This window comes from Macaca nemestrina, chromosome 18, assembly GCF_043159975.1.
Source record: "Macaca nemestrina isolate mMacNem1 chromosome 18, mMacNem.hap1, whole genome shotgun sequence".
In the NCBI taxonomy this organism is placed as follows: domain Eukaryota; kingdom Metazoa; phylum Chordata; class Mammalia; order Primates; family Cercopithecidae; genus Macaca; species Macaca nemestrina.
This window is the reverse complement of record NC_092142.1, coordinates 1,253,193-1,273,500: the sequence shown is the minus strand read 5'-3', so window position 1 is coordinate 1,273,500 and position 20,308 is coordinate 1,253,193. Positions and strand designations below refer to the sequence as shown.

The 20,308-nt window shown below is 62.0% G+C and overlaps 1 protein-coding gene and 1 long non-coding RNA gene across 12 annotated transcripts in view; one reads left to right on the top strand and one right to left on the bottom strand.

Annotated features, from left to right (window-relative positions):
* LOC105485881 (lipase maturation factor 1) overlaps positions 1-3,955 on the top strand; it is a 105,460-nt gene extending 101,505 nt beyond the window's left edge. For 8 of the 11 annotated variants that reach the window (XM_071083823.1, XM_011748455.3, XM_071083826.1 and 5 more), the window contains 2 exons: positions 1,366-1,496; positions 3,736-3,955. In XM_071083823.1, coding sequence (XP_070939924.1) covers positions 1,366-1,496; positions 3,736-3,863 — 259 coding nt within the window. In that variant the 3' untranslated portion in view covers positions 3,864-3,955. The remainder of the gene's footprint in view (positions 1-1,365; positions 1,497-3,735) is intronic. The other 3 variants (XM_071083825.1, XM_071083827.1, XM_071083833.1) reach the window with 1 other exon arrangement.
* LOC139359793 (uncharacterized) lies at positions 406-1,373 on the bottom strand. The gene is made up of 2 exons (XR_011616226.1): positions 966-1,373; positions 406-895 (listed from the first exon to the last, which is right to left on the bottom strand). It is a non-coding gene; the product is annotated as an uncharacterized lncRNA (long non-coding RNA).
* Positions 3,956-20,308: the final 16,353 nt, after the last annotated feature.

Sequence of the window (20,308 nt, the reverse complement as noted above, 5' to 3'; positions counted from 1 at the left end):
AGACGTGCAGATCCATGGAACACAACAGAGAACCCACAAATAGACCCACACAAACATGCCTGGCTGAGTTTTTTTACAAAAGCGCCAAAGCAATTGCGTGGACAAAAACAAAACCTTCAACCCAAGTCTAACACTACACAAAAATAACTCAAAACAGATCCTGGACTTCAATGTAAAACATAAGACAATCAACTTTCAGGGCCAGGCATGGTAGCCCACACCTGTAATCCCAGCACTTCGGGAGGCCGAGGTGGGCAGATTGCTTGAGCTCAGGTGTTTGAGACCAGCCTGGGCAACATGGCAAAACCCTGTCTCTACTAAAAATACAAAAAATTAGCAGGGTGTGGTGGTGCATGCCTGTAGTCCCAGCTACTCGGGAGGCTGAGAGGCAGAGGTTGCAGTGGGCTGAGATTGCATCACTGCACTCCAGCCTGGGCAACAGAGCGAGAGCCCATCTCAAAAAACATAAAAATAAAAATAATAAACTTTCAGGAAAAATAGAAAATCTTTGGGATACAGGGTCAGGCAGAGTCATTATACTTGATACTAAAAGGATGATCTGTAAAAGGAAAAATTGATAAATTGTAATTAATTAAAATTAAAAGCATTTGCTCCATAAAAGACCCTGTTAAGAGGACAAAAATAATTTTTAAGCTACAGACAGGCAGAAAATATTTGCAAGCCACGTATCTGACAATAGGCTAAAATCTGGAATATGTAAAGAAGTTTCATAACTTAACAGTAAAATAATCCCATTAGAAAATGAGCATGGACAGGAAGAGACATTTCACCAAAGGTCCACAGATTGCAGATAAGCCCAGGAGAAATGCCTGTCATTAGGGAAGCAAGAACCACTGTGACACCACTCACACCCATCCCGCGACACCGCTCACACCTGTCCGCGACACTGCTCACACCCGTCCCGTGACACTGCTCACACCCGTCCCGCGACAGGTCGCTCACACCCGTCCCGTGACATGTCACTCACACCCGTCCCGTGACACTGCTCACACCCATCCCGTGACGTCGCTCACACCCGTCCCGTGACGTCGCTCACACCCGTCCCGTGATGTCGCTCACACCCGTCCCGTGACGTCACTGCACACCCATCAGAACGGCTGGAATAAAAGTAGCAACAACCCCACATGCCGGCAAAGACGCCGAGAAATCTGGTCACTCGGCTGTTGCTGGGAGGGTAAAGTGGCTCCTCAAAAACGAAACCTGAAATTGCCGTGGACTCAGCAGTTGCTTCCACGGATGTTTAAACCGGAGAGTTGGAACCCAGGTTCAGGCAGAAACCCCTGCAGAGGTTTACGGCAGCTGTAATAGACAAAAACTGCAACAAGCTCAGCTGTCCTTCCACAGGAGAGCAACCGCACAAACCAGGGTGTGCTCACGCCACAGACGCTGGTCAGCGACAAGGAGGAAGGAAGCCTCCATCACGCAACCTGGCAGAACCAGAGGGCTGGCACGAATGAGAACCGCCTGCCCCGCGGGTACATGCCACAGCGTTCCACTCCTACCACATTCTTGAACTCATACAAAGAGGCCGCAGGGCGGGGGTGGGTGCGGAAGGACACGGGGGTCCGGGCGTGGACGGGGCCCATGTCTGTAGTCTCAGTGTCAGGCCCTGGCTGGGATCCCTACTATAGCTGTGCCAAGCTGTTGCCAGTAGGGTCTGTTCAAAACAGCTGGGAGCTCCCCTATTTTAAACACTCAAGCCTTCTGTGGGTGGTGCCATGGCCTTCTCGGGTACTTTGCAGGAATGAAATGCAATCTTCAGGCCGCTGGGGGCCTGGGGCCCCTTCCCACCACCAAATCCCTTCCAAACTGCAGTTCCAGCTCTGGATGTCAGAGACCAGGGCCTGGGCCCCCAGGCTTTGACCCTGTCCTGGAAAGGAGCAGAAAGCAAGAGCAGGAATTTGGGAAAGATGGGCGATCCCACTGCAGAGGCCCTCCCGGGACCCCTGCCCTCCCGGCACCCCCGCCCTCCCGGGACCCCCGCCCTCCCGGCCTCGCTAAATGCAGGGTTTGGGAGAGGGTGGGCTGCATGGGGTCTGCGTTGCCCCAGCAAGGCCCAGGAGAGTGTGCGGGGACCATGCTGCCAGCACAGCCCAGCGCCCTCACGGCCGCACCCCAGCCTGTCCCTTCAGCTGCTGCTGAGCTGCTCAGAGGTCCGTCTCGGGGTCCAGTGTGACCTCTGCCTGGCACCACCTGGCTCAGTCCCCATGCTGGCCGCTGCCGTCCATATAGCCGAGAACAACCATGGCGGCCTCAGGCCCAGGGGGTCCAGGAAAGACCCCTGGGGCCCAGGGCAGTGGGCAGTGCCCTCCTGGAGTAGACAGGAGCCAGCAGCTGCCAGCATCGCCCTCAGTCTTGGCTGCCCGGGAGGTTTTCCAAAGGCCCGACCCCACTCCTCTTGGAGCCACTGATCCCTCTCTCCCACCAGACGCCTCCGGGACCCTCCTCCACCCAGAGGGTCTCTGCCTTCCCGGTTTTCCTGGGGCAGTTCAGACCTGGGGGGAGAGGAACCATCGTCCAGCACACCCCAGACCCAAGCAGACCCAAAGCAGGGAGGAGCAGGGTGGACCCAGAGGCCTCATCCCGCCAGCCCAAGGTCTCCACCCGGAGCCCCGGGGCACAGCTGTGTGCAGGTCACCAGAAGCCCCGAATCATGACAGCACCCAGAGAGCCGGCACCAGGCCCTGGTGCAGTGTGAAGCCGCCAGCACTTGCCTGGGCTCATTCCAGGGGCCACCAGAGGGTCCTGTTACGGCTGCACCCTCACACTCACCAGGCAGCTGGGGCCCAGCTCTGCCGTGGATCCCAGCCAGGCAGCAGCCGCCCTGCGGGCTGAGAAGCTTCCGCTCCTGCTGCACAACTGGGAAGGGGCCTGGAGGCCGGGAGCTGGCGATGGCCACAACGCCGTCTGGCGCCTTCTCCTCCGGGGCAGCCGAGCAACCCTGGACACGAGGGGCTTCGTCTCACCCCCAGGAGAAAATGCCCAGCCCTCCGAGAGTCTAGTGAGGGCTTGCCAGCCGGGAACCAAGACCCAGCGTGGCTTACCCCAGGCCCGGTCACCGTGGTCAGGCAGGACCTTATACAGAGCTCAGCGGAGAGACCTGCCCGCTGCCGCGGTCCAGAGGAGATGGGGGAGGGGGCAGCATCTCCACATCTCAGGCAGGAAAGGGCCTTAAGCCCTGGGAAGCAGAGGCTGCGCCCTCAGGAAACAGGTCCCAGCCTGGCTCCCTCACAGCCTCGGGCTGCCCTGTGGACCGAAACCCCCAGGCACCTTGCGGCAGGGCTGGCCTGATGGTGGAGATGCCACGCCGTGAGCAGCAGGTTCCTCTCCGTGCCTTCCCAGGTGGGGGGCACGTGGGGCTCAACCTGGGGCCTTGGGAACTTCCTTGGGCCTGCCCAGTGCCACCCTTGAAGCCCCTGGCCTTCCCTGGGCCGGTCGCTCTGCCGTGTGGGCTCTGCTGGGTCACCTCTCCCGGAGCTGCCCACGTCCGCCCTTCCCCCCGGCTGCACTGTCCCTGCTGAGGTGCGGACTGGAACAGTCGCCCTGCCTGGGGTCTGCTGGGGGTCTGCCTGTGCTCGGGGTGGGGGCTCCTCATGCAGCCGCTCTGTCCGTGGAGGACCCCTGTGAGCAGCTGCAGCTGAGCAGCAGGCCGAGGAGCCGGGTCAGGGGCCGGGAGTCCCAGCAGGCCCTAGGCTGACACATGCCCCCTTGCAGGTGGGTCCGCGGAGAGCACTACAGGTACAAGTTCAGCCGTCCTGGGGGCAGGCACGCCGCCGAGGGCAAGTGGTGGGTGCGGAAGAGGATCGGAGCCTACTTTCCTCCTCTCAGCCTGGAGGAGCTGAGGCCCTACTTCAGGGACCGTGGGTGGCCTCTGCCCCAGGCCCTCTAGATGTGCACCAGAAATAAAGGCAAAGACCCAGGCCCTGGCGGCTCAGCAACGTTGGCCCTTCCCTGCGCCCGGCCCGAACTCGGCACCGCCAAGAGAGACGTGGAGAGAAGAGCAGTGGGAGCCAGCGCCCAGCACAGGGGTCCTGGATGGGGTCTGCTGTCACACACTGTGGCGGCTCCCTGGCCCTGCCCGCCTGGCGCCCCACATCCTGGCCAACCCTTATCCCAGGCACCAGCCTTCTCGGGGCTCTGATCTCCCGTCTGTCCCTCCCTCCCTCCTCCCAGAGCCCAGCCTGGGGCTGTGCCGCCCACAGGAGTTGAGATGATGGCCATCCTGACACCTTCCTCCACTATAGCCCTGACCACAGGTCCAGCCAGGGAGCTCTCAGGGTCCCCAGCGTCCCAGCAGCTGGTTTCTGTTCCCCCCTCAATGGTGTGTTCCCAGCCAGGTCCTGACCCTCAGAGCTGAGTCCCCGTCACGTCTGAGGCAGCCGAGCCCTTGCCCCCCAGGGACCTGGACGTGCCCAGCCTGGATGTGGGGTTGGACGGGCCATTTTCTGTGCTGTCCCTCATCCCCACCCCTGCCACAGCCTACATGCATCCCACACATGCAGGCACACACAAGGGCACACACAGCCCGTGCACACGTGTGTTCTGGGCCCGGTTTCATCCCCCAGTGACTGGTGTCTGTGAGGTGCAGACGGACACACCACACGCCCAGCGCCACCCTCCAGGCTGTGACCGCGCTGCCTCCGAGGCCTTGACACGGCCCCTCAACCGCAGGACCGCCGGACGCGCACACTTTCCTCATCGTCAGACAAACCGTCTACTGCACGTTTTCCTATTATTCCTATTCTTATGCCGTATCTATTACGTATTTTTCTGCTCTTCCTATCACATCATTTACCAGCTGACTCGAAAACAAACTGCTGTAATGAAGTTCTTGTGCCTCCCTCCCTGTGGCAGTGGCTGTGCCCCCAGCCCACACTGTGGTGCTGGGGCAGCGGGTGACCGAGCGGGACTCAGGCTTTGGGGGCGGAGAGGTGAACAGGTGGTGCTTTGCCTGGCGACCCTTCCGGTGCCTGCTGGGTGTGGGAATACTTGGAGTTAAATGGGAACGAGCGGGGGTGCTGGCCTTGCTGGAAGGAGGCAAAGCTCTGGGGCAACGTCTCCCCCACCCAGGACGCTGTGAGGCTGGGTCCCGGGAGAAGTCAGAAGTGGGTCCCACAGCAGGACAGAGGCCCTCCCCTCTCCCCAAGCCTGGGGGGCAGCCACCCACCCCTTCCCCGCCTCCATCCACGGCGCCTGGAGCCGTGATGCCCACGGCTGAGCCACTGTGGGGGGCCCCGGTGGGGACAACACGGTGGTTGAGACAGAGGAGGCCGGCTGCGGTGGGCACAGTGCGGGTCTGTGTGGAGCCCCCCCTCAGCCTGGCCGGGGGGCGGCCAGCCCAGGTGCGAACAGAGGGCCCGTGTTCCAGCTCCCGGGGAAACAGGGCGCCCTGTGTCTGTGGAGGGACAGACGGGGCCTCAGAGGGACGCGCTAGGAGCCAGCCAGTCTACTGGAGCAACCACGCGGAGCTGTCGGCCACAGGGGCCTGGGCGGCCCTTCCTGGGGGGCTGTCCCAGCGGCTCTGCTGTTGGTGGGGCTCAGCCCTGTGGCACAGCTCAGAGGCAGGCATCTGGGGCAGCGGCAGGAGTTGTGGGGACCCGAGGGACACATCACCTGGGAAAGGCTGGTGCCAAGGGGTGCCCCTGCCCAGCCTCTGCAAGGGGGAGGCCAGAGGAGCCAGCAGCCCTCCGTGCCCCCTGCCCGGAACCCTCCCGTGTGGCCGCCCTCCCCATGGTGGGTCCCGAATCCCACAGCCCCTCCTCCCAGGCTCCTCCACCCCGCTCCAGGCTCCTCTTGTCCCAGGGCAGGTGTGCACCACTGGTCTCCCGGGTACCCCACGGTGGGGCTGCAGGTCCTGGGCAAAAGGGCAGGGCAGGAGCCCATGGCAGGAGTGACTGGGCAGCCCATTCACGGGACCCACAGCCCAGAGGCGCCGCAGCACCGTCCTGGGACCACGGGAAGGGCCTGCAAGAGCCCTGGAGCGGGCACCCTCATCCTCCGTCGGGGATGGCAGCTGTGACTTCCCAGGGGACCTGGCGGCAGGGTCACAGGGCATGTGGGGCCAAGTCACACAGTATGAAGCGGACCAGTGGCCGTTGTTAAGTGAGTCGTTTGTGGTGTGGAGTGCGCTTCCGAGGCTGTGCATCCACCACCCACTCCATCCGTCCCGTTTCCATCTTCCAGACAGAGCCCTCAGCCCCAGGGAATCCATCTCACGCCTCTGTGGCTCTCCCTGTTCAGGACGCTTCATATAAACAGAATCGTGGCCCTCAGCCCTCCCATCGGGCTTGTCGGCTTCTTCCCGTGTCTGAACTCTCTCCACAGAGCCTGTGCGAGACGCCCCGCCCCCACCCCCCGCCTGTGTTCTGTGTGACGGAGGGTCCTGCCTGCCGGTGCGGGGCAGTGAGGCCAGCGGCCCCCACACAGGTCAGACGGATGCCTGTGGTCAGGAAGTCCCCTGGGACCCTGGGGGCGGAGGCCTGGCATCTGAAAGGGTGCTCAGCAGTGGGGGCCATGGTGTGATCTTCCCTCCCCCTTTCAGCCAGCCTCGGGGGCTTGTCACTGTGGAGGGCAGGTCTGCTAACCCCCGAGTACCCCACCAAGGTCTGGGGGCCTCGGGGACCCACTCCATGGAGCCCTTGGCTCCGACCTGTGAGTGTCCAGCCCTGCTCAGGGAGACCCCCTCACCTGGCAGGCAGAGGGGCCCTAATGGTGGGGGTCCAGTCTCCGGATCCAGAGTCCCAGAGACGTCCACTCACCCGGGGCCGACAGCTGACCTGAGGTCAGGTTGTGACAGCCTTGGCTGGGATGGAGCCTGCACCCTCTGCAGACCCAGAGCCCATCACACCTGACCCTTCCGAGGCTGGGTTCCCCTCACCCCATCAGTCCTTGGCAGATGGTCCCAAGGTCTCACCGCACTGAGCCCATCTCCCCCAAATGTCTGGGGTCCCTGTGTGGTCAGGGCCGTGGGGCCTTTGCACTAGCAACCACTGCCGGCACCCACAAGGCAACCCCCTGGCTCGCCAGAGCTTGCTCTGTGCTCTGACACCAAGCGGCCCCTCGTCCTGCGCCAGGCCCTCAATGTGGGTTTGCTGGGTCAACCATGGGCCCGGGGGAAGGGAGAGGCACCCTGGAGTCCCCGGAACAGCCTCCCTGGCTGGCTCAGACTCTCAGCCATTCTCACTGCAGCTTGGAGGTCTCAGGCTGCCCAGGTCCTCATCTGGGCTGGAAGGTTTGGGAGAACGGAGGCTTTGGAGCTTTAGATCAGCAACGCCCAAGAATACCACAGACGGTGGCAGCTGGCCCACGGTGGCAGAAAAAAAAGCTCCCTTGTCAAAACAGTGTGGCAGCAGCACAGAGACCTAGAGAAGAGCGGGGCACAGTAACCACCTGAGAAATTGTCCCACGCGTGTGGCCACATACCTTCCAACGACAACAACCCAAGAAATCGCCCCACACGCGGCCAGGTACCTTCCGACGAGAAATCGCCCCACACGCGGTCAGGTACCTTCCAACGAGAACGACCCGAGAAATCGCCCCACACGCGGCCAGGTACCTTCCGACGAGAAATCGCCCCACGTGCATGGGCTTCGAGACCATTCAATGGGAAGACGATGGTCCTTTCAGCAAATGGTGCTGGGAAAGCGTTATCTCCACATGCAAAATAATGAATGAAGCTGGCCCCTTACCTAACAGCATACACAAAACTTAACCCAAAAAACAGGGTGAAACACCGAAACGTAGGACCTAAAACTGTAAGACTCAGAATAAAACCGGGGAAAATCTTTATGACATTGGATTTGGCAGTGATTTCTTGGCTAGGACACCAACAGCACCGACAACAAAACAGAAAATAAATTGGACTTCATCAAAATTTGACATTTCTGGCTGGGTGCGGTGGCTCACGCCTGTAAATCCCAGCACTTTGGGAGGCCGAGGCGGGTGCATCACCTGAGGTCAGGAGTTCGAGACCAGCCTGGCCAACATGGTGAAACCCCATCTCTACCAAAAATACAAAATTAGCCTGGCGTGGTGGGCACCTGTAATCCCAGCCACTCGGGAGGCTGAGGCAGGAGAATCGCTTGAACCCGGGAGGCAGAGGTTGCAGTGAGTTGAGACCACACCACTGCACTCCAGCCTGGCCGATAGAGTAAGATTCTATCTTTAAAAAAAAAAAAAAAAAAAAAAAAGTGGCTGTCAATGAGGCTCGGCAGAGCTGCCCTGAGCCATTGTCTGTCTGCGGGAGCCCCGCCCTGCAGGAGCAGCCACAGCTGTAACCCCGCCCGCCCCCCTTTTTTTTTTTTTTTTTTTTGAGACGGAGTCTCGCTCTGTCGCCCAGGCTGGAGTGCAGTGGCCGGATCTCGGCTCACTGCAAGCTCCGCCTCCCAGGTTCACGCCATTCTCCTGCCTCAGCCTCCCGGGCAGCTGGGACTACAGGCGCCCGCCACCTCGCCCGGCTAATTTTTTTGCATTTTTAGCAGAGATGGGGTTTCACTGTGTTGGTCAGGATGGTCTCGATCTCCTAACCTCGTGGTCCACCCACCTCGGCCTCCCAAAGTGCTGGGATTACAGGCGTGAGCCACCGCGCCCAGCCCCCAGACCAGACTTTTCTAAACTCAGCCTCTGAACCCGCCACAGGCCAGACACGCGGCGCCCTCCCCCAGCCTCATGGCTTCGAGAGGAGCTGGGGGTCCCCGGCGCCTGCCTATCCAGGACACCTTGTTTTAAGGGCAGTGAAAGCCAGGAAAGCCATGGCCAAAGCCAACGAGACCCAGCGAGGCCCACGCCACCCTTGCTCCTGTCGAGGGGCAGGCGCCCGTTTGTCCTCAGGGAAGGTGGTCTTTGCCGCCGGCTCTGGTCAGGGCTGCATCTGGGCCGCCAGGACGTTCGGTGCCAGCCCTGCAGCTGCGGGGCCTTCTGTGGTGGGCACGCATTTGCATCTCAATGACCCTGATTAATATTTAAGGAGTCAGCTGTCTGAGCCTCACGGAAAAAAAGGGTGAAAAAAATGCCTTGTTCCTTTAAAGGGTGGGCTGCAGGCTCTCCATCAGGTGGCCTCATCTCCCCCACGACGTCCACACTCACAATTCTCCCCCATGCAAAAGATACGTGGCACCATTAGCCAGATCAGGGCCTGTGTCCCCGCCAGGGCCGGCCCTATTGTGAGCCACACAGCTGCGGGCTGCTGCCCCGGCCCGTCTGCCTGCCCTGCCCTCTCACAGCCCTGTCTGGTGGAGGTGGACGGTACAGCCCATAAGTCAGGGGCCGTCCTCAGGGGTGCCTCAGCCAACCCACCCCGGGCCCAGGGGCATCCCCTACTTGGTCACTGTCACCACCCCCAGGGGTCTCCCCAGCCACTGTCCACGGTGCCTCTGGGGCAGGCGTGGCCAGGCCGGCTGTTCCTGTTGTCTGTCCCCTCACTGGGTGTCAACCCCCCAGGGAGGGTCTGAGGGTGGGCCTTGACCCCAGGACAGTGGGGACACACTGGGCGGAAGGCTGTCTCCCTAAATTCACGGCCACCCAGAATCTCAGAACGGGACCTCTTTGGAACTAGGGTCTCCGCAGATTCGATTAAGGGGAGGGCCTTGAGATCAGGTCATCCTGGATTGAGGGCGGCCCAGACACAATGACGGCTTCGTAAAGCCAGGGACTACAACACACACCGAGGGAACGAGGCCACGTGAACACGGAGATTGGAGTGACCCACCCGCCCCGGGGGGTCCGGCCACGGGAACTGGAAGGAGCAGGAAGCATCGTGCCCGGAGCCTCCAGAGAACACGGCTCCAAGACACCCTTCTGCAGAGCTGGGGCGGCGGGGACTCCTCACCGTTGCCTGGAGACACAACACAGCCCTGAGTTTTGCCGCAGGCCCAGGAGGCGGCGCCTACAGGCCCAGGAGCCCCACAGACCCGGGTCTGACCAGGAGAAGCACACAGAGGCCCCCTCCTCAGCCAACCGTCCCACCACCCCCTCAGCCTCCTGCAGCAGCCCCACCCGAGGCCCAGGGTCAGGTCCCCAAGCCCAAGTCAGAACCCACAGCCCAGAGTTCCCCAGCCCAGGGTGAGGTCCTGTGGCCCAGAGTCAAAACCCACAGCCCAGGTGAGAAGCTGTAGTCCAGGGTCAGGCCCCAGAGCTGAAGGTCAGGCTGGGCCTCTGCAAGCCCCGCACCCCGAGAGGAGCCAGTGGGCGTCCCCTTCGCACACTCACGGGGACCCTGGGGAGGCCAAGACGCAGCAGCACTGAGGGACGCACAGGGCCCTCCTGGGAGGAAGGCTCTGCCCGGGCTCGAGGCTGTGGCTGCAGGATCAGGGCACCTGAGGCCACCTATGCCCGTGAGGGCACCAGTCTCCCGAAATGCAGTAGCAGGGGCGGTTCGTTTTTCTTTCACCTGCCTGAGGTGCTGAGTGGACAGGCCCTGGGGGACCTGGGGATGGAGGGAACTGGTCCCTGGTCCCTTCCTGCCATCCCTGGTCCAAGTGAGTCTGGGAGTTTGGGGGCTTAACGGGGGCTGGTCGGCGGGGCCTGGACAGCCTTGTGCAGGGACCTGGGAGAAGACCCCCCGATTGTGACTATTTCCCAGGGAGAAAAATTCCATGTTCCCTGGGAGGGAAGGGGAGGAAGCGGGGCTAGTGGCACCAGGACACACAGGCACCGGTGACGCCCCTCTCAGGCCAGGGGGACACACGGCACCTGCGTGGAAACACGTGCACGCACCAGCTCACGGCACACGTAAGTACACAGCCGCTGGTGCGGCACCTCCTGCGCATGTCACAGTGTGGTAAATTGTGTGAATGGAAAGGTATTTTGGAAATAGGAGTGAGGCACGTGTAGCGGAGCCTCTGCCCAGTGGTTCCTTTTGACCCCGGAGGTGACCACACCCCAGCCATGTCCCTGAACCAGCCGCTGCACGGAGCGGCCTGGCCGAGCCTTTTCCAGTCTCCAGCCCCTGCTGCTGGGCCTGGCTTCTGCGGGAGGAGCCACCAGGTCCAAGACCTCAAATGCCCACCTGAGAAAGGGGCTCAGGGCTTTTCTGTCTCGAGGGGAAACGTGAGCTTCCAGCAGCCACAGGACACCTGGGGAGCGGCTCTTTTTCTGGAGCTCGAAGCCTCCTTTGGAGAAAGGTCCGGCCTCCAGGGGGTGAGGACACCTCATCCAGGGCACGTGTGGTGCCTCCCGAGGGCTCCTCACCCTGCGTCACTCTGACTGTCCTCAGGCTGCCCTGCCCGTCGCTACCCTCCACGCCCGGTGTCCACTACCCCCTTAGGGGGACGCTGTCCACGGCAGCCCCCAGCCCCCTATCCAGAGCTGCAGCAGGGCCCATGGGAGCCCCCACAGTGGGAGGCTCGTGTGTTCGTTCCACAAACACCTACGGAGCCCCTGCCTTCCGGGGGCCGTGGAGCCAGGTGCTGAGGACTTGCTTGGCCCCAGGCTCCTGCCTGGCAGGACACGCTCAGGGCCTCTGTTGTCCTGAGGGCTCTGGAGTAGCAGCAAAGCCTGGGGGCCTCCAGGTGGTGGCAGCCAATTGGACCCATCCACACATCCCTGAGTCCTCACCCTTCTCCTGTCCCAGGGCCGGCAGTGGCCACCTCACAGGGGCTTCACACCTCCTCGGGGTGGAGCCTCCCCAGCCCAGCCCAGTGATCTCAGCCAGAGGCAGAGCTGCAGCAAAGGAGGGGTCCACACAGCCCCTAGGGCTCCTCAGCCCGGCCACAGCAGGACGCCATGTCCCTGGGGCTTGAGGCATCTGCCAATGAGACTCCTCTTCCCTGGGGGCAGGTGGGCAGGGGGAGGGGGGAACGAGAGGCCAAGAAGACCAGGCCCACCTGGGGACACAGGAGAGGCCAGGCTTCCCCTCCACAGGGAGCAGGGGTGCAGGCAGGTGAGGGTTAAACCCACAGCTCGGGGGTGCCTCCCCCCACCCTTCGCTGGGACCCTGGAGGGACAGCTGGCCCACCACCATCACCTGTCGGGGCTCAGGCAGCACAGCTGTGCGAACGACGCAGGCCCAGGCCTCTGATCCAGGCTGCTCAGAACACAGGGCCCACATGTGCACCCAGCCCCCCGCTCTGGGCAACAGCAGAGGCCAGCCTGCAGGGCAGCACAGCTGGGACCGTGTCCCCCGGCATCCCCCTGACCCGAGTGCCCAGCGTCCCCCCAGTGTCCCCCCTGACCCGAGTGCCCAGGGTCCTCCCAGTGTCCCCCCAACCCGAGTGCCCAGCGTCCCCCCAGTGTCCCCCCGACCCGAGCGCCCAGCATCCCCCCAGTGTCCCCCCGACCCGAGCGCCCAGCGTCCCCCCAGTGTCCCCCCGACCCGAGCACCCGGCGCCCCCCAGTGTCCCCCCGACCCGAGCGCCCAGCGTCCCCCCAGTGTCCCCCCGACCCGAGCGCCCGGCGCCCCCCAGTGTCCCCCCGACCCGAGCGCCCGGCGCCCCCCAGTGTCCCCCCGACCCGAGCGCCCGGCGTCCCCCCAGTGTCCCCCCGACCCGAGTGCCCGGTGTCCCCCCAGTGTCCCCCCGACCCGAGTGCCCAGCGTCCCCCCAGTGTCCCCCTGACCCGAGCGCCCGGCGCCCCCCAGCGTCAACTGACCTGAGTGCCCAGGGTCTCCCAGGCATCCCCCCAACCCGTATCCCCCAGACCCAAGTGCCCAGCATCCCCCAGGGCATTCCCCCCAACCCCTGGTGCCCAGTTCACAGCACAGAGCATGCTGAGTCCATGGCCCCACAGGCGGCACCAAAAACCAGCCGGTCCACGTGCCCTGGCCACGTTCACTCAGCACAGGGCAGCGCGTGACCAGCACCCTCGGCCCTTTCTGGATACCATGATGGGGACCCCACCGCCAAGCAGCAGCCCCGGCCACTCAGCGGCAGTAAAGGAATGAGCCCGGCCACTCGGTGGCAGTGAGGGGACCAGCCCGGCCGCTCAGTGGCAGTAAAGGAATGAGCCCGGCCACTCGGTGGCAGTGAGGGGACCAGCCCGGCCGCTCGGTGGCAGTAAAGGAATGAGCCCGGCCACTCGGTGGCAGTGAGGGGACCAGCCCGGCCACTCGGTGGCAGTAAGGAAATGACCTGATGATGACGGTGAACACGCTGAGCTTTGTCCTCAGGCCTATGAGGTGGGAACCAGACACCGAGCACCTTGTGAATAACTTGCCAGCTTCGCTGACCTCCTCGTCCCACGACCCCCGAGCTGAGAATGAGCAAAACCCCCACGGGCTAGAGAGCCACCTTCTCCCACCTCCACAGGGTCTGCGGGTCCACACTGGGGGCAGGGGGGTACCCTTTCTCTGGTCGGGCCGTGCACACCCACACCTGGACAGGGTCAGAGCCACCCACAAACCCTGGCAGCAGAGGGGCCGACCCGGAGGCCTAGAGACCGTAATAAGTAGGAGAATGATGAACCCCAAAAAGAGACGTCCGTGTCCTCACCCCAGAACCTGTGATGTGACGTTATTTGGAAAAGGGTCTCTACAGACGTCAGTAGGTTGAGGGCTTTGAGAAGAGACTGTCCTGGAGTAGGGTGGGCCCTAAATCCAGTGGGAAGGGTCCTTCTAAGAGACAGGCGAGGAGAAAACACGGACAGAGGATGTGGTCAAGTGAAGTCAGAGGCAGAGACGAGCAATGCGGCCATAGGCCGAGGAACACCTGAAGCCACTGGGAGCTGGAAAGGGCAGGAGGACCCTCCCCTGGAGCCTCCAGTGGGAACACGGCTCTGCCCAAGCCTTGAGCTCAGACTTTTGGCCTCCAGGACAGTGGGGATGGGTTTCTGTTGCTTTAAGCTCCCCAGTTTGCTACAGCAGCCCAGTCGCCGTGCCCTCCTGACAGCCGTGTGGCTACTCTGGGATGGCTCCATCTTCCCAGGCCCCATCTGGCTCCTCCCGTCAGCCTCGGGGCACAGCTGCCCCTCACAGCCTCAGTCAAATCTCATCTTTGGTCTAGGGGCTGTCCAAAACACAAAGTCAAAGGCACAAACAGCTCCCCTCTAGACATGTAAATTTTATAACTTAGAAGAAATGGACCAATTCCTTGAAAACCACAACCAAAACTCACCCAAAATGTAACTGATACCAAAGAGCCCTTTGGCTATTAAAGAAATTGAGTATGTAAAGATATGAAAAGGAAATGTCCGGCTGGGCACAGTAGCTCACGCCTGTAATCCCAGCACTTTGGGAGGCTGAGACGGGCGGATCACGAGGTCAGGAGATGGAGACCATCCTGGCTAACACGGTGAAACCCCGTCTCTACTAAAATACAAAAAATTGGCCGGGCGAGGTGGCGGGCGCCTGTAGTCCCAGCTACTTGGGAGGCTGAGGCAGGAGAATGGCGTAAACCCAGGAGGCGGAGCTTGCAGTGAGCTGAGATCCGGCCACTGCACTCCAGCCTGGGCGACAGAGCAAGACTCCGTCTCAAAAAAAAAAAAAGAAAGAAAGAAAAAAACACAACCTTCACATCACGCAGCTGCTGGGACGTCACCGTGTTGGCGCGATCCCTCCCCTGGACCCAGCCATGGCTCTGGCTGAGATGACCTGGGTGGTGCCCTCGGCTCAGGCACAGCTTGTGGAGGCTGCTTCTCAGGGAGAGGCGCCAGGGCTGCTGTCCCCAACCCAGCCTCCCCACGTGGCTGGCCCTGGGCTGTCCGGCTTGATGGCCCCCTCGCTGGGGCAGAACCTTCTCTAGCACGGAGCAGGTGCCTTTGTCCACAGGCTCCCGGGCACGAGCCCCCTGCTCTCCCCGATCCCAGACGCAGACCCCAACCCAAGCCGTTCTTCCAGGAATAAAGGGGCAGCCACTGTGGACTAGAGGGATTTGTGAGCGAGACGGGCTGGACGGGTGACGGCGAGCGGGACACCCTGTCTCCCTACTTCCAGCCTCGTGCCTCGCACCCCTCCCTCCCTTTGCCCCTCCTGGCCCACTCAGCCTCACCCAGCCCAGCCATTGTCCCAACGCTGCCCTTTCAGAGTAGGGAGTGATGTTCAGCCAGACCCCGGTTCCCCGTGCCCTGAGTCCCCCACAGCTCCTCACAGTCCCTGTTAACAAACGCGCTTGCAGGGGGCGGCCGTCCACACACAGCGTCCTCGCTGCCGTGATGGGGCCAGCCCAAGAGGCGGGGGCTGCAGCCGCTGCTGTCATGAGGGTGGCGGGAGATGCCAGCCCGGAGCCAAAGTGTCTGCAGCGGCTCATAAAGGGTGGTTCACGGGGGTGCCGCCCAGCACTGCAGTCCACCCGCTGAGCTCCTTTGTGATGGCCGTAAATTTTCACGAGCGCCGGAAGAGCTGAGGCCTCACCTTGCCAGGGAACAGACTCAGAACAAATGCTGGAGGTGACTTTCCTCCTGTTCTCGGAGCTGCCGTGAAAAGCCTCTGCCACAGGGTGGACGGGAGGGACGGGGCAGCGGATGGGCTGAGGACCCACAGGGTGGTCAGGGCCCGTCTGCCAGCACAGAAGATTGCTGCTGCTCGGACCACCTGGACAGAGACGGCGAGGACAGGGCACCAGCTGGGGGCAGAGGCCACTGTGACAGCCGTCCTGTCCCTTCCACACCAGCGCCCCGGCCGCTCCATCCTGCAGCCAGCCCTCCTGGCTCTGTCAGCTCAGCTCCTTTCAAAGCCCAAACATCCCACAGCTAAACCTGGAGGTGGGCGCAGTGGCTTACACCTGTTCTCCCAGCACTTTGGGAGGCTGGACCGGAAGGGATCACTTGAGCGCAGTGAGCCATGATCTTACCACTGCACTTCAGCCTGGACAGCAGAGCAAGACGCATCTCCAGGAAAAGAAAGAGGCAGGCAGGGCGCGGTGGCTCACGCCTGTAATCCCAGCACTTTGGGAGGCCGAGGCAGGCAGATCACGAGGTCAGGAGATCGAGACCATCCTGGCTAACACAGTGAAACCCCGTCTCTACTAAAAAATACAAAAAAAGTAGCCGGGCGAGGTGGCGGGCACCTGTAGTCCCAGCGACTCGGGAGGCTGAGGCAGGAGAATGGCGTGAACCTGGGAGGCGGAGCTTGCAGTGAGCTGAGATCCGGCCACTGCACTCCAGCCTGGGTGACAGAGCGAGACTCCGTCTCAAAAATAAAAAAAGAAAAAAGAGGCCAGCCACTGTGGTTCATGCCTTCACCCCACATCCTGACCACCCCACACCCTCCCCTGCCTCACGCCCCTTCCCCACCTTATGCCCCATCCCCCTCATACCCCTCCCCCTCAAGCCCCCACCTCGCGACCCCTCCTCCGCCTCACGCCCCCTCCCCCATCTCACATCCCTCCCCGCCTCACACCCCCTCACCCCTCCCTCCCCCTCCCCCACCTCATGCCCCCTCTGGTCCCTTTGTCTCCTTTTTGTTCGAGTCTGGGAGACTCACCTGCCTGGCCGCTTCCTCTTCCTTTCTGGAACATTTGCTCCTGAAGCTGCTGGCGGCACAGGGCAGGGTGGGTGTCTCGCCAGGGAAGGAGCTGGGGCCAGAGAGCCCTGAGCAGGGCCGGGGCAGAGTCCACAGGCGGGCCCCGCCCATTGCTGGTTCATCCATTTGTTTCTGTGTTAATTTTGTTTTTTTTTCCCCTAAGAACTTAATAAATGCCCCCTGCCCCAGCCCTGCCCTGGTCTTAGAGATGGGTCTCAGAATCCCGGGGCCCGGCTGGCCTTACAGATGGGTCTCAGAATCCCGGGGCCCAGCTGGGAGGAGAAGCCCCGGTCCCTGCTTCTGCTCAGGGCACGCAGCCTGCTTTCAGGGCGGTGTGGCCTCGGGAAAGGGTCTGAGGGGCCGCCCTGCCCTTTTCTGTGAGTGCCACGGTGGCCAACTGCCAGGAAAGTAAACATCTCCCAGAGAGAGAAACCCACAGGGCGGAGGCTGCCAGGGTGGCCCAAGAGGTTCCCGACCGAGGGGCTGAAGGCAGCTCTCATCCAAGGAGAAGCCCTTCCAGGCACCTGTTGGTCAGAGCTGCGCCCTCACACCTGTTCCCAGCGGGCGAGTCCCCGTCCCCGCGTGCCCGGCAGCCTCTGTGACGTTCAGCAGGGCCACTGAGTGCTCCAGGTGCCTGGCTGGGCCAGAAGGCGAAGGACAGAGGGCTCAGCGGGGCGTTGCTGACACGTGATGACGGTGGGCAGAGCCCTCCTTTGAAACCAGCCCAGCCATGCCAAGTTCATCCACCGGTGGGACTAAACCCCTCTAAGGAGAGGGGACCCTTCGGGGACACAGGCTGGCGTTCTGGGGAGTGAGGCTCTGTGAGCCCTGCCCCAGGACCACCACACAGCCGGCCCACAGGCCCAGGCAGGGGCTGCAGCCACAGGGCTGTGCGGGGCCGGGAGCGCCTCCTTCTGGGACCCCTGCAGCCCCCGCCCCACGGTCCCAGGCTCAGGGGCCTCCTCCCGGATGTTTCTTCTGGAGCCCAACCCATAGGCTTTTCCTCACCGCCTTTGAGATAAAATCAGAAACAAATCTTTAAAGGCCATCTCCAAAAACCAGAGGCCGGAACGAAGTAAAAACAAAGCTTCCTGTCGGCAGCTTCCTGCTTATCTAAAATCGCCCGCGTCAGCAGCACCTTCCAGCCCAGCAGGGTCCCTGGGCCTCAGTCTCTGGCGGGGGCCGGACCCAAGGCCATGTGAGCCACGCAGAAGGTGCCAGGCCCTGGCATGCGGTGCCACAGGAGGGGGATGGTGACCAGCCCTGTGGCTCAGTGTCAATGTCCATGTGTGTGGAGTCTCCTGCTCAAAGGCAAAATGCCCTTCAGTCCTACGAGGAGGCAGCAAGGTGGCTCAGCAGCGCCCCCCACCACTCAAATATCAAACAGCCGCCTTGTCTGGAATCAGGGTCCTTGCAGATGTCATTGAGATGTGGTCACACCAGATCAGGACGGACCCTAAATCCAAAGTCAGAAGACACGGTGCATGACGACGGAGGCAGAGGCTGGAGCGACGAGGCCACAGCTAAGGCACAGCCGAGCACCACGGGCTGGAAGAGGCGGGAAGGCTGTCCCGTCCCCCGGAGACCCTCCATGGTGCAGGCCCTGCAGCCCCCCGGTCTCAGGCTCCCACAGCCTCGTTCCACAAGCCGGGCTGGGCTCCAGCGCGTCCAGGGCAGTTTCCCCTCCTCCCTGCGGTCAAGGCTCCAAGCCTGCCTCCTTCCCTCCTTCCCTCCTTCCCTCCTTCCCTCCTTCCCTCCTTCCCTCCTTCCCTCCTTCCCTCCTTCCCTGCCCAGAGCCCCACCTACCTCGGAAAGGAGGAGATGGTGTGAGACTGGCTCTGCCTACAAGCCCGGCCCGGGTGTTTTGAAACCAGAGGTCCATGAACGTTTTTAATCCGTAGGTGGACGGTACCAAACCCCAGTAAGGACCGTGCGTGGGTGCCCGGCATTCGATGAGAGAAGGAGATGCCGGCCAGGAAATGCAGTGAACCAATGCCCTCCGCCCAAAGCCACAACACCCACAACGCCCACACCACCACCCACAACACCCACAAGTCCCACAAAACCCACACCACCACCCACAACACCCACACCAGCCACAACACCCCACAACACCCACACCAGCCACAACACCCCACAACACTCACAATGCCCACAACACCCACAACACCCACAACACCCACAACGCCCACATCACCACCCACAATGCCCACAAAACCGCCCACACCACCACCCACAACACCACCCACACTGTCCACAACACCCACAAAACCGACACCACCACCAACACCCACACCAGCTGCAACACCCACGATGCCTACAATGCCCACAACACCCACAAAACCCACACCACCCACAACACCCACACCAGCCACAATACCCACAATGCCCACAATGCCCACACCACCACCCACACTGCCCACAACACCCACACCGTCCACAATGCCCACAACACTACCTCCCACAACACTCACAACACCCACACTGCCCACAACACCCACAATGCCACCCACAACACCCACCCCAACACCCACAATGCCCACACCACCCCCACCACCACCCACAACACCCACAACACCCCCAACATCCACAACATCCCCCCACAACACCCACACCACCACCCACTACAACCACAACGCCACCCACTACAACCACAACGCCACTTCTGGGTACACACCCAGGCACCACAAAAACCTCCGTCCAACAAGAGCTGGTGCATGGACAACCATGGCAAACAGCCCAGCTCAGCGTCCACCCACAGATGAGCCACGAAGTACAGGCAGGCCGGCCACGTACGGAGCGCCACTCAGCCATGAGAAGGAAGGAGGCACAAGCACACACCACACCGGGATGAAACCTGAGGCAGGAACCCGACTGACGAAGGCTGGACACAGAGGGACACAGCGTCTGATGCCATTTCTACAAAACATCCAGAACAGGCCAAGCCAGAGAGACGTGGATGCTCCCAGGCCTGGGGAAGGAGTGGGGAGCCAGTGCTGATGGAGACGGGGTTGCCTTTTGGGGTGATGAGGACATTCGGGACCCGACAGAGGTGAGGGCCGCCCAAGTGTGCACTTTAAAATCAGTTAACACCAGCCGGGCGCGGTGGCTCACGCCTGTCATCCCAGTGCTGTGGGAGGCCGAGGCAGATGGATCACCTGAGGTCAGGAGTTCGAGACCAACCTGGCCAACGTGGCAAAACCCCATCTCTACTAAAAATACAAAAAACATTAGCCGGGCGAGGTGGCGGCACCTGTAATCCCAGCTACTCAGGAGGCTGAGGCAGGAGAATTGCATGAACCCAGGAGGCGGAGCTTGCAGTGAGCTGAGATCGGACCACTGCATTCCAGCCTGGGCGACAGAGCGAGACTCCCTCTCAAAAAAATAAATAAAATAAAATAAAATAAACTTGGCCCCATGGAAACCGTTTTTCTTTCCTAATGGTGGGGGGAGGAAGATTTTTCCATTCCCTGCCCTCCCACGTCACCCCACACAGAAGCCAGAGGCCCAGGGCCCCTCAACTCTCTCTGAGAGCACCTTGGAGAGACTCCAGGGAAGCCTGGCCGCCTCACACAGCAGCAGGAGGCACCTTCGTTCAGCACCAACGCAGACAGCACTGCCCACTCCACAGCCCACCCGCCCACTTCTTCCCGGCCAACAGGACCCAGGCCTACCAGGATGCAGGCTGGGTGTGTGCCCGGTGTGGGGTGGGCATGTGGCCGGGTGTGTGCCCGGTGTGGGGTGGGCACGTGGCCGGGTGTGTGCCCGGTGTGGGGTGGGCATGTGGCCGGGTGTATGCCCAGGTGTGGGGCAGCCTCATCCCAGGGCAGTGCCCGAGTGGGAATGGGCAAAGGAGGTGCCAGGCTGGTAGTGGTGAGGGGACACAGGACAGGGGAA